Source organism: Uloborus diversus, chromosome 8 (genome assembly GCF_026930045.1).
Source record: "Uloborus diversus isolate 005 chromosome 8, Udiv.v.3.1, whole genome shotgun sequence".
Lineage (NCBI taxonomy): Eukaryota > Metazoa > Arthropoda > Arachnida > Araneae > Uloboridae > Uloborus > Uloborus diversus.
The window spans coordinates 149,442,002-149,455,129 of record NC_072738.1 but is presented as its reverse complement, the minus strand read 5'-3'; the positions used below and the strand labels follow the sequence as shown (position 1 = coordinate 149,455,129).

At 32.3% G+C, this 13,128-nt stretch overlaps 1 protein-coding gene across 1 annotated transcript in view; it reads left to right on the top strand.

The window, feature by feature from the left end:
• The first annotated feature begins 349 nt into the window (after positions 1 to 349).
• The window catches only part of LOC129228681 (snake venom 5'-nucleotidase-like), a 42,324-nt gene continuing 29,545 nt past the window's right edge, over positions 350 to 13,128 (top strand). The window contains exons 1-2 of the mRNA XM_054863365.1: positions 350 to 556; positions 9,044 to 9,181. Coding sequence (XP_054719340.1) covers positions 350 to 556; positions 9,044 to 9,181 — 345 coding nt within the window. The remainder of the gene's footprint in view (positions 557 to 9,043; positions 9,182 to 13,128) is intronic.

Below are 13,128 nucleotides of genomic sequence, written 5' to 3'. Positions count from 1 at the left end.
TGTCCTCCCGTCTGCACCCTCCTGCGTGTGTTTCGAATAATTATTTTGGGTGAATTTCACTTTTCATCGAGTTTAATCATCGTGCATTCAATTAAATAAACAAACAAACAAATCTGAAACAGAGCCAGAAAGGGGAAAAAAGAATTGATTTTCTGGTTGATCAGAAAAATTGCGTCAATCTCTCTCTCCTTTGTTTACTTTCATCTTTCATCTAACTTTAAAATGTTCATGATAGGCTTGATAAATATAATTTGGCGGTGATTCAACTTCATTTGGCGTCATTTCATGCACAAAGAAATCGTCTGCTGCCAGTAAGATCTTCTACATCTCTTTCTTCCCCGAAAATAAAATGTTTCCACCGCTCCGACTCGCGTTTTTCGTCACAGTTGCTCTTTTGGTGGATTTTAAATCGAGCAGTTGTTTTAACTTAACTGTGCTGCACACAAATGACGTACATTCGCATTTTATTGAATTTAATGCATTCGGAGGCCGGTGCACGGAATCACTTGCGAAGGAGAAGAAATGTTACGGAGGTTTCGCCAGACAAGTTACCAAAGTAAGTATTTCCTTTAAAAAAATTGCAGCAAAGTTGCTGCCAATACATTTATTTTAAGTGCAATTAAAACTCTTTTAATTTCAAAAATGTGTGGGAAAAATGCAAACCATTTTTTGTTTAAAATATCATTTTGGACCTGAAAGAGAATCTGTATGAAATGAGGAATATCAGTTCTCACAGTTTAAATGCTTTATCATAACGCAAAAAAATCGCTTGTATAAAAAGAAATTTTACTTTTCAGCTAAATATAAAAAATCAGTATTATTTTATAGCAGCAGCAATTTTAATGTTTCACATTTTTGCGCATATAGGAACTTCTAGGTTATTTATTGAGAAAAAAAATTGAAGACAATAAATTTTTAACTTTTAAATATCATTCTTGTTATTCATATTAGCACTAGTTAAACCAGGGATTCTCAGCAGCTAATCTATCGAACAGACACCTTTCCACGGAAATGTTTGACCGCTGCTTGGAAATTTTAACCTGCCTACGCTAATAACAGATTTTTTTAAAAAAATACTAAGCACTTTTCATAATGCACTCAAAAGGACAAAATAACTTTTTTTGCTTCAGAAAGGACAATATTTAAGTATTCCTGTAGTTTTCAATTATTCCAAGAAAATGACTCCACAAACGAGGAAAAGTGCTGCTCAAGACAGAATTTCTTATCATTATCTAACTTTCTGTCATACATTTGAGTGCTGAAACATGCATATTTTTCTCAGAAAGTGTGGTTTGAAATGACTCGAGCCGCACTTTTCCTCGTTTGCGGAGTCATTTTCTGGGAATAATTGAAAACTAAAGGAATACTTTAAAATATTGTCCTTTCTGACCCAGAAAAGTTATTTTGTCCTTTTGAGTGTATTATGAAAAGTGCTTAGTATTTTTTTTTAATTCTATTATTTTATTCTTTTTAGTGTAAATGAATTTCAGAAATAGAATAATGTTACCATCACGAAATTTCACCTTTTTTTCATATAAATGCTTCATACTAAAAGGGGGGGGGAAAAAAACTATATACGTGTCTAAAACTTTAAGCATTGGGCTCTAAAAATTGATCTTTGTTCCCATCTAGGATTTGCTTGTGTGCTAATTTAATTATAACCATTTAAATATTAAAGGTTTTCGAAACTAATTCATATTTCACAACATACTAGTTACTCGTGATAAAGATCCTGATGCGTGTTTTTACTTAGCCCCGTTTTCGATTATTGGCATAGATGAGGATAAAAATCTTAAGAAAGCAATGATGGTGGATAAATTTTATGCTGCAGAAAAGCCTTGATTCAAAATTTTTGTCACTTCATATCTATTAATATTGCTGTTGTAAGGCAACAAAATTTGCAACAATGGGTTTTATATTTTAACATTTAATAGGGAAATTACATGAAAGTTGCTGTTTTCCATCATAATCGAAATAATAATTTTATTCTAGAATTTTAATTTTTCAGCGTTAAGTTATATCTTAAGATTAAGCAAATCATTTAGTGAAATCCCGAAGTCTGTAAGTGATCTAGTTGCTGAGATATAAGCAAAAGCAGGCTTCAGATTTTTCCGTGACAATCAGGAAAAGTATAATAAAGGTGCTTAAAAAAATATTTCAGATTCAAAAAATAATTTTAATAGTCTTTTATAAGATATTTTCCATAAAAAGTGACTAACATTTAGAAGTTCGTAGATCCATTCTGACTTGCGTGCAATAAAACATTTAGCCTTCCGATGTAATAACTCACTCAACTACTTATCAGCAAAGGCCCAATCCTAAAAGGCTTAGGATCAATTCCTATAGAGCCTTTGACTTCCAGGTAAGTTTACCAATCCCTTTACACAGGATCATTCTGCGTCAAATCACTAAATTAAATAGTCGACCCTGCCATCATGTCTCAGATTTTGTCCCCCCCCCCTTTTTTTTAAAGAAAAGATATCTAAGAGACAGATATCTAAGAGAACTTAAATTAACTTTTTTTTTGATTTGTTGAATAAAAATTAAGCTTTAGAGAATTTTTTCAAAAATTTGATTTTTGATCACTTTTTCCAAATCACCTTTTTGCTATGAATTTAGAAAAATTTCTCTAATTTCTTTATTTCGTAACCAATTAAGCTGAATGAGATATCAATTTCAAGCCAATATTTCTACCTTTCAGTATAAACAACAGAAAATTCTATGTGAATAGTAGAGTGGTGCCACTTCTCATCTAAAATCAATTTTTATGCTTTTCAAGTTGAAGATTTAATAAGTCATATCTCTGGAGTACCAACTGATATCTGCATCAAAAAAATTTCTGTAGTATAAATAACTTAAATAACTCATTCTCTTACTATGTTCAAAACATTAAAAGAGATTTTTTTTTTTTTTTTGGCAATAAATAAATCAAGTTTCTTTTGCAGAAAATTTACTTCAAATACAAGTTTTCTATAACTAACAAGCCCTTTTGAACTTAAAAAAAGCCCAAAACCTTTTCAGAACAATTAATACTGGAATGTCAAAGAATAAAAATTTGTTTGTATCAATCGTAAATCATTAAAACGTTGTTCACTTTGGAGAAGAATTGTGCAAAAACCTCCTTTTCAGACTTGACGAAAAAAAATCTTTTTATTGAAACTATTCTAAATATTAGGAAAAATAATAAAAAGAATAGTTTTTTGAAAAAAATATTTCTAATGGCTTTATTTCACATTTTTTTCGACATTACAAGACAAAAAAAAAAAACTATTGAAAAATTTTCATAACGTGAACTTGTTTGGATTCATAACACCTGACATTGATCCCCCACTCTTACATTACTCATGCAGCCCAGTTCTAACTTTCTCTGAAAAGGATAAGTTTTGCTGATTGAAGCAAATTTTAAAAACTCTTTGAAACTTATTTTAAAATTGAGAAAAAAAATCTGATTTTCGCATCTTTTGATACAAAAGAAATGCGTTCCATCTGCCATCTTTTTAAAGAGCTCGAACAGAAAATATTGAAAGAAACTTTGTAAGTTGTTCGGTAATAAAGAGAAAAAAGTGAAAGAAAAAAAATGGAGCATATATTTTTTTTGATGCAGTCGGAATAAGCATGTCTTTCATTTGACATTTTACAATCGACAAAATCTATGTGTGGATTCACTCCAAATCGCAAAAAGAATGATGTGTACTGTGTGATGTGTGTATAATGTGTGTATAAAAAACTGTGTTGTTTGCATTGTTAAAATAATGTAAACTGTTGAGCATAGCAAGAGAATTATTTATTAATACTAAAAAAAAACTTTTATGCAGACATTAGTTGGTGCTCCGGAGATATGACTTATTGAATCTCCCAATTGAAAAACCATAAAAACTCCTTTAGATGAGTTGTGACGTGTGTCACCACTTTACTATTTACAGAGTACTTCATTTCTTATACTGAAAGAGAAAAGTTAAATTGATACCTAATTCAGCTTAATTTCTTTGAAAAATAAAGAAATTAGAAAGATTTTTTATACCAAAAAGGAAAACGGTGACCCCAAAAAGTGATCTAAAATCGAATTTTTAGAAAAATTCTCCAAAACTTAGTTTTTATTCAAAAAATCTAAAAAAAAATAATAATAATTTGAGCTTGTCTCTTAGATTCGTAAAAAAATAATGAACAAAATCTGAGACACGACGGCAAATAGCATTGGGGATTTGACAAGAAATGACCATACGCACAATGTTTATATAATGGTTTGCAATAATTAAGTTTAGCTTAAAAGTTAGTTTAAAATATGTTTGCACAAATAAAAGACTGATACCTTACAACACCATCTCAAACAAAGAAGTGTCCACCACAGAAACAAAAAAAATGTCTCACTGCTCTAAAAATTTGGCCAAGAGGTTGGACTGGTACTGCCATTACTAGAGAATTTTTCAAGATTTTTTGCTTGAAATCTTAGTAAAATATATCATGTTCAAACTTGCCCCCCCCCCCCCCTCATTACAGTTTAATGAAAAGTTTTGGTTTTCTTGACAGTTATATGACACAGTTAATGAAAATTTAGGTAATTAAAAAAAAATAATAGTTTTTCGTGCATTTGGTCTAAAATCTTTTTTAATTACTACCTCCTTTTTTCCTTCACAATTCTGAATAGAATCCGCTTTTCTGAAAATTAATATAAAACTCCTTAGTTTAAATTTTTTCTAATTTTTCGTTGTATTTATTCTTTTTTGTTTTATTGATTAGAAACATTTATTGACATGAAGCAAAAGAATTTAAAAACTTCGTGGGTTTCATTTACAAATGAGGATTTATGCTTTAAATTTTTCCTGCATTTTGAATGCGAAAGTGACTTTTCTCTCTCTCTTTTTTTTTTCTTTCCTTTTCTTTTCTACCCCCCCCCCCCCTATTCTTTAATCTTTGATTTGAATACCTAAATGTTTAGTTCAAACGTGAGAAATAGCTTCATTTTAATAAGTTGAATATATCACTGTGGCCGCAAACAAAATTTCAAATGCTAAGAAAAACGCTGTCTGTATATGTGTGATAGTAATATAACTATTTTTTATAGTATATTTTATGCAAATGCGCAGATTTCTCACTGCATAGATAATTTATTTTTTGATTATTGCTTCCTGTATCATGGTATAACTTTTAAAATATTACGATTTATGTGTTTTTTTTTTGTATGACATACAGTGGCTCCCAAAAGTGTTCGTACACTTTGAAATTTTTTAGTAAAACCAAAATAACTCAAAACTGAATTCGAATATAAAGTCCAATATTTTTTCACATCATTCCTATGTCATTCTAAATATAACCTATTGGTTTTTTTCAAAATATTGACGGATCTTCTTTTTGAAATGGGTCAGAAAACGAAGAGACAAAGAAATAACACGCCACAAAAGTCATCGTACACTCAAATATTTTCGAATAAATTTATGATTAAAATTATCATATGCCGTTTTATTAGTATTTTTGCATTGTGTTGACCCTTATAAGTCATTTGGCTTTAACTTTTTGTTTATTTATTCCATAATATATTGCTTATTACTATAAAATGGCTGGTATTCGTAAAAAACCGCAAACGCCATTAAAATTTGAATTTTTTCCCAACAGTAGTGGTAAATTGGTTTGAAATGTCTCTAAATCAGTTAGTTTATTTGTTTATATGGTAAAGTGCTTGATGAAATGCTTTAAAGAAAGAAATCAGACCGAAAACAAGGTAAGAAAAGGTCAACCGGAAAAGTTGACAACACGTGATTGTAGATTTAAAGTTAAAAAATTTAGGAAAAATACACATTTGAGTACTGTAAAAGTTTCTGCAGGGTTAAATGAAACATTTTACATTTAATTTTCACCTAAAATTGTTCGCCGAGTTCTTTGATTAGCTGGATTAAATAGGACGTCTTCCCGCAGAAATTTTCTTGGTCGTGCGAAAAACAGAAAGCTTACGCTTTTCGTCCCAAAATCAATGATAAATAAGCTAAAAACAGTTTAGAATCATGTTTTACTTTCAGATAAAAAGTAATTCAACATTTTTGGTTAAATTGTTGTATAACTGTAAGTAGAAGAAAAAATTAGGAACTTAATCTTAAAAACTTAGTTGGATCAGTTAATCAGGACGGTGAAGGTGTTTTAGTGTGAGGGTGCATATCAGCATCAGGACTTGGTAGTTTGTAATTTTTTGATGGAATAATGAATAATGCTGTCCCTTTAAATATTTTAAAAATCAATTTTGAACTCTTAGCCAAAAATTTGGTTATTGGAAACAACTTTGTTTTTTTATCAAGATAACGATAAGAAGCACACGGTTTTCAACGTTTGCGTCTAGTGCCTCGAAAATTGTCCTAAAGTTCAGAAAATACCACCTCAATCTCCAGATTGTAACTTAATGTAACGTATTTAGAGATATCTGGAGGCTAGATTACGAAAATAGGGCTTTAAAACGAAAATAGAGCTAGAAATAGTAATACTCGAAGTGTGGTAGAACACTTACTCAGAAATTACGCTAAAAAAAGAAAGAAAAAGAATGAAATCTATTCCCAGACGTTTAAAAGGTGTTATGAATACTGTATGATATTCTACTAATTAATAACTTAATCAAAAGTTAGATTATTCATTAATATATAGACATTTTATAAAGTGTACGAAGACTTTTGTGAGATAAAATTTCCGGCACTTTTCGGTTTTTGATTTTTTAAAAATTAAGTTTTAATATTTTTTGAAAACTTTTCATGCAGTTTTGTTAAAAATTGATCATAGATCTTATAATTAAATACCTATTCCGAAATATTAATTCTAACCATTGATTTGGGGCCTATTTCGTTGAAAGTCGTAGGTGTACGAAGACTTTTGAGAGCCACTGTATTTAGTATGAATAAACGAGTTGATGAGTGCAGCACATGACTTCCTTTTACGCCAATTTTATGATAAAAGCGCCTTGGAGTAAGCAAGGAAACACTAAATATATTCACCCTCAGTTTCTTGCGAAACGGAGCAAAAAAAAAAAAAAAACGTTTTACACACATTAATTTCCCCATTATTGGCAATTTTAATGTGATTCAGTGGTTAACTCTTTAAATATCACAAAACATCAACCAAATCAAAACCAGATTTAAAATTTAAAAAAAAAATCGCCAAATTTTTCTCTAAGTTGGCGACAAAAGTTGGCGGCCAAAAGCTTGGCGATGTATCGTGAAGTGTTTGACAAATAACATCACTTGAGTTAGCATTGAAATTAACAATGATTTCACCCAAAAAGGTGTAAAAGACCCCCTTAGGAACACCCGAATGTAACCAAAAGAGAAGGTGCACAACTAGACTCCACTAGGAGTCTACATACCAAATTTCAACTTTCTAGGACAAACCGTTTTTCAGTTATGCGAGATACGTACGCACATACGCACATACGTACATACGGACGTCACGAGAAAACTCGTTGTAATTAACTCGGGGATCGTCAAAATGAATATTCAAGTTGTCTCTCGTTCCTAGGTCCACGAGGATACCGGACCACTGGTATCCACGTGTGGTCCGGTGGGAAAAAAAACTCAACATTCATTTGGGGATGAGCAAAATGGAAATAAAGGCCGATTTTTGAGTAAAAAATTTTTCGCGAATACAATACTTCCTTTTTTTGTAAAAGGAAGTAAAAACAGGAAAAGATAGACTAAAATTTATGCAAAACTACAATTTTTAGAAACACGGAGGAATCAACTAAACAGCATAAAAAATTGAAATTTGAAAAAAAAAAGTTTCAAAAATAATATGAAACAAATAAATAATTGGAGTGTTTTCCTTCAGTCAAAAGTACTACTTTTAGTCATTGAAATGGATAGAATGAGCAAAAAAAAATATTAATTTGAATTTTTTTCATCTTGAATTCAAATTATGTTTTTCGCAATCTTGAGCGTGTGTGTGTATGAATGCACGTGTGTGTTTGTGTAGTCGCATGTGTGTGTGTTTGTGTAGGCGCATGTGTGTGATTGCGTGTGTGTGTGTTTGTGTATGCATGTGTGTGCACGTTGTCTATGTAGTGCTGTGTGTATACGCGCGTGTGTGTGTAGGCGTTCGTGTGTGTGTGTGTGTGTGTGTATGTAAGCATATGTGTTTGTGTCTGTGTGCAGGCATGAGTATGTGTATATGTATGTGTGTCTGTGCGCAGGCATGAGTGTGTGTAGGAGTGCGTGTTTGTGTCTGTGCGCAGGCATGAGTGTGTGTTTGTGTCTGTGCGCAGGCATGAGTGTGTGTAGGAGTGTGTGTTTGTGTCTGTGCGCAGGCATGAGTGTGTGTGAAGGATATGGTCGCAATCTGGAGGCTATTTTCGCAAGAGGAGCAGCATCGTGAGGCCGGCCGACGCGACGGTGGTGCTGGCAGGTGGAGGTGGGGGGAAAATAAAATGATAGAGAGGAATTCAAAACAGTCAAATGAGAACAATAAGCAATCGTGATTGCTCAAAAAAAAAAAAAACATGGGCCCAGAAAATACTTTCATTTTCCCAACAGTTTTTTTTTAAATTAATTTTTTAAAATGTCCGATTTTTCAAACAAGGCGTGGTCTTTATGATGTCACAAATGATGCACTTTGGTGCATCTTTCTACTACGTTTCCACGTTATGATAACCAAGAAGCGAATTAAAATTGCACTCTACGCTTGCTATCAACCCTATCGTTGCCAATACACGTGAGTGAGGATGCGAATTAAATATTTTGCTCTGTGAATGGCAACACAGAATGGCATTTCATCATTTGTGATGTCATCGCCAAGAAATGTAAACAATAAAAGCTCACCGATTTAAGTAATTTTAAAAATATTAAACTTAAACAAATTATTTAAAAAATGGTCACTTATCCTATGTTTTTAAGCATGCTCTTTCAGAAAAAAATATTTTTAAAATTTTGAAAACAACCCCATTAAATAAATTTTAAAACCTAGCTGTAATCCTTGATTTCGAAAACTAAAAACTTCAATTTTTCAGACACAATTTCAAACAGTTAATTCTTAAACAATATCATTTCAATATTAAACTTGACGTGGTCCTTCTTTCCAGATGAAGGAGATTAGAGCAAGCGAAGAGAATGTAATCTTCTTAAATGGAGGGGATTTTTATCAAGGCACTGTCTGGTACACTCTACATAAATGGCAGGTCGTAGCAGATCTTGTCTATAAGTTACAAATCGACGTTATGGTCAGTATTTTTTTACATACATTTATGTTTATTTGTTATTATCATCGTTATTACAGTCATTCGGGGAAACTTTGGTCCGCAATTTCTCAATGGGTCTGTCCATAAACGATGTCACACTTTTTTCACCATTTTTTTTTGACCTGCCCCCTCCCCTTTTTTGTCACAAAGTGTCACATTTTTCCATACCCTTCCCACTCTTTGTCACATGTCACGCTACTTTTCATAAAAATTCTTTTATTTTAAAAAGGCTTAACGTCACACTTCTCCATCCCCCTCCCATCCCTTTGTCACATGTCACGCTACTTTTCATAAACATATTCTTATACTTAAAAAGTGTGACGTCACACTTTTCCACACCCCTCCCCTTCCCTTTGTCACATGTCACGCTACTTTTCATAAACATTTTCTAATTTTAAAAAGGCGTGATGTCACACTTCTCCATACTCCACCCACTCCTTTGTCACATGTCACGCTACTTTTTATGAGCTAAACATATTTTTATTTAAAAAAGCGTGATAACACACTTCTTTTTTTCCCCTCTTTTCCCCCCTGTCACAAACTTAAAATTTTAGGATTCTCCCTTCCCCCTCAAAGCATGACATTTGTGAACAGCCCCTACTTTTAACTGCCCCCTCATATTTCAATAGTCTTATTGCATTTTTTAGCATAAAACTCAAGAAAACTCCTAAATTTTTTAATAGTTATCCATAATTATGTGAGATGTCATATAAAATAAATATACTTGTTTTAAGAAAGTAGTGTAACTTTGAAACAGAAAAATAAACTTTCTAAAATTTTAAACACTTCCCCATTTTTATTTCATATCATCACGAGATTTCCATGATTTATGATGCTGCATAGAATGGTAAAAGAAAATACTACAACGTTAAATCGCACAAATTTGCTTGCATCGAACTGAACCTTGTAAACCCCGAAACACGTGTATTACAATTATCTGCAAATTTGTGCGATTTAACGATATTTATCTTTCTACACTAAGATATTTCTTTATTTCTTACTGCATAGAATAGTTCAATGTAGGACGAAGGATTTCAAAAGTTTCAAGTAGGCATTCAATCGTAGCTTCCTACCGTAACTTCAGAGTTAAAGTCAAGTGGGGGAAAGTGGGCTCATGGGGGTTAAATGGGTCTTTATTGAAATACACATATTTCCTCATTTTTAAATTCAGATATTTAGTTGATTCTTTTATATGCGTTGAGATTATAGCAAGTATTTTTGTTTTCATTTTAAAAACTGGCGACAAACTAAATGATAGAAAAATAGTTGTTCATGTTCGTTCCATACGGAATGTAATTTTATGTTTCTTTCTAAAATCATTATTAACAGGCGCAAGCTACAATAATTAGTACAGACTAAAAGGGGCGCTTCCTGCTTAATCCATATAAACCCAATATATAAAATGCATCACAAATTTCAATAGAATAAATTTAAGTCTGATTTTAGGGCTTTCTCTAAAAAACAAACCGCTTGATTTTAGACCCACTTTTCCCCGCCTGACTCTATTGGATGATACAATGAACTGTGTGCAATGTTGCCAACTTATTTCGCAAAATCTTTACTAATATTATAAAGAGAGAGCGGATTTTTGTGTGTTTATACGTTCGAGGTAATCTCCGGAACCCCTGCACCTATTTGAAAAATTCTTTCACTATATGAAAGGTGCTTTCTTACTGAGTAACATAGGCTATAGTTCGAAAAAATCCGATAAATAGTTCTTTTTTTATTTCAATTTAGGCCCAAATTTCACGTAAATTGCCTATTATTGGCTATTAAAAGGGGTGAAAAATTACTTGCACATATTAATATTTTATATCGTTGAAAAGAGTAGAATTTTTCGCGTTCTAAGCAATTTGTTTCAATGCTCTAACTTCATTACGACGGGAGTAATTTGCGTTTTTAGCTCGAACATTTTTAGGCTTATCTGAAATTTTGTCAAAAATTTCTACATTAAATTTATCAATAAAAAGTGAAGGAATTGTCCCACAGTTTTCTTTTTGACACCGTTGGAAAATGCGACATTTTTTACTCCAGAAATATCTCGACCTTTGGTCGAAAAAATAACCTTCTATCTCCAAAGGAAAAAAAGTTACAAGCCGTTAAAAATAAATTTCGAATAAATCTAATCTCCATTAAAATTGCTGATGTTTTGTTTTGCATAGCTATGGTTACGTCTTTTAGCTTCGCTTCATTTTAATTTCTTAAAGGTCCACAAACTTAACGCCACGGAATTATTAAGCAGTGGGGAAATGTTTTCGCGAATTCTGCATATTTTACGATCTACGTTGTGATAATTCCTCCGGACAATGTAGAAATTGTGGTAAGAGTTTGAAAACTAAGAGACTTAGCAATTTTCCCAATTATCGCCAAATTTGTGGACGCCAAAGACCAAGAGCTAATGTATTTCGGCCATGACCTTGCTGATAGTGACAGAAGTAAACGATTATAGCCCATAATTGACGATAGCGCTAAATCCCCAGTTATCGAAATATTTTCGAAATTACTAATGAAAAGAAACCAGTGCATCGAAAAAGCAGGACGGGATGGAAGTTGTATTTGTACTCGCTTTTACATTTAATTGTAGAGAAGAACATTACTATGATTTAGCTTTCAAAATTTAATGATATCCAAACAAAATATCAGTGTGAAAAGTAGCCAAGTTCGATCGAAATGAGATTCTGAGTAGACGGTGTAACTGACAAGATTCAGATCTCAACGGATAACAAGTTCCATAGCAGTTCCTCATGGAAATTGGATTGTCCCGTGTTCTTCAATTCATTTTGAAAACATTCTTTTTTTACTTTCTTTCATCCCGGATTTAAACTTGCCAAGTTACTGTATAATTGGAGTGGGCACATGTTTTGGAAATTGTTTTTTGACGACCAAAACTTGCCGCAAGTTTAAAATTCGGAATCAAAGAAAATAAAAAAATTGTTTTCTGAATGAATTGGAAAACATGGGACAATCCAACTTCTGAGGAACAGCTATGGAACTTGGTACCCGTTTAGATCTGAATTATTTTATCGGTGATACCGTCTACCCAAGGCCTCATTTTGATTGAACTTGGCTCCTTTTCACATTTATGTTTTGTTGGGATTTTATTTTACACCGATCCATAGCGTACGGTGAAATTATTTTTATTTCAGCTGTCTTTTTTTTTCTGTGCACTTCATTGTTAAAATATGAAAAACGAGACAGAGAAAAAAAATCTACTCCTTTTTCCTCAATGTTTGTGCTATTTTCTGCTCCGTGATGAAATGACACTTTTCTGAACCAAGTTTTTGGACTTGTTGGATATTTTTGTGACATTGTGTATTAATTCAATCTTTTAAATGACGAATACTTTCGTGATAGAGAAGTAACAATAAAAAACTGTTAATTTAAATAATTTTTCATGCACTAGATTGACATAAGTCAAGTTTATGCGTTTTGACGGAATAACTGCGGTGGAGTGGCTTTTAGAGTCCATTCATTTCTATACATGGGCGGATTTATGGGGGGCAGAGGGGGGCAATGCCCCCCAGTTTTGGGAGGACTTTATGTAGTAACAACACATCTTCCAAAAATTTAAAAAAAATTATTATTATTATTTTCTTTTTTAAATAGTTTAGAAGGACATGGGTGGATTTATAGGGGGAAGGAGGCAATGCCCCCCAGTTTTGGGAGGACTTTATATAGTAACAACAAATCTTCCAAAATCTTAAAACAAAAAAATCATGACTTTTTCTTTTTTGAATAGTTCAATGAAAATGAAGAGAAAAGCGAATGTCCTTTTCTGATGGGAGAAAAGAAAAGGGGGGAATTGAACATTAAATACAAATAGTACAGCTGATCACTGGGGTGCTGAAAATGTGTCTAAATTCACTATTTTGGACTGAAAACCATTTGGGCAAGTATATGAATGAAAATATAGGCCAAACGAGCTATAC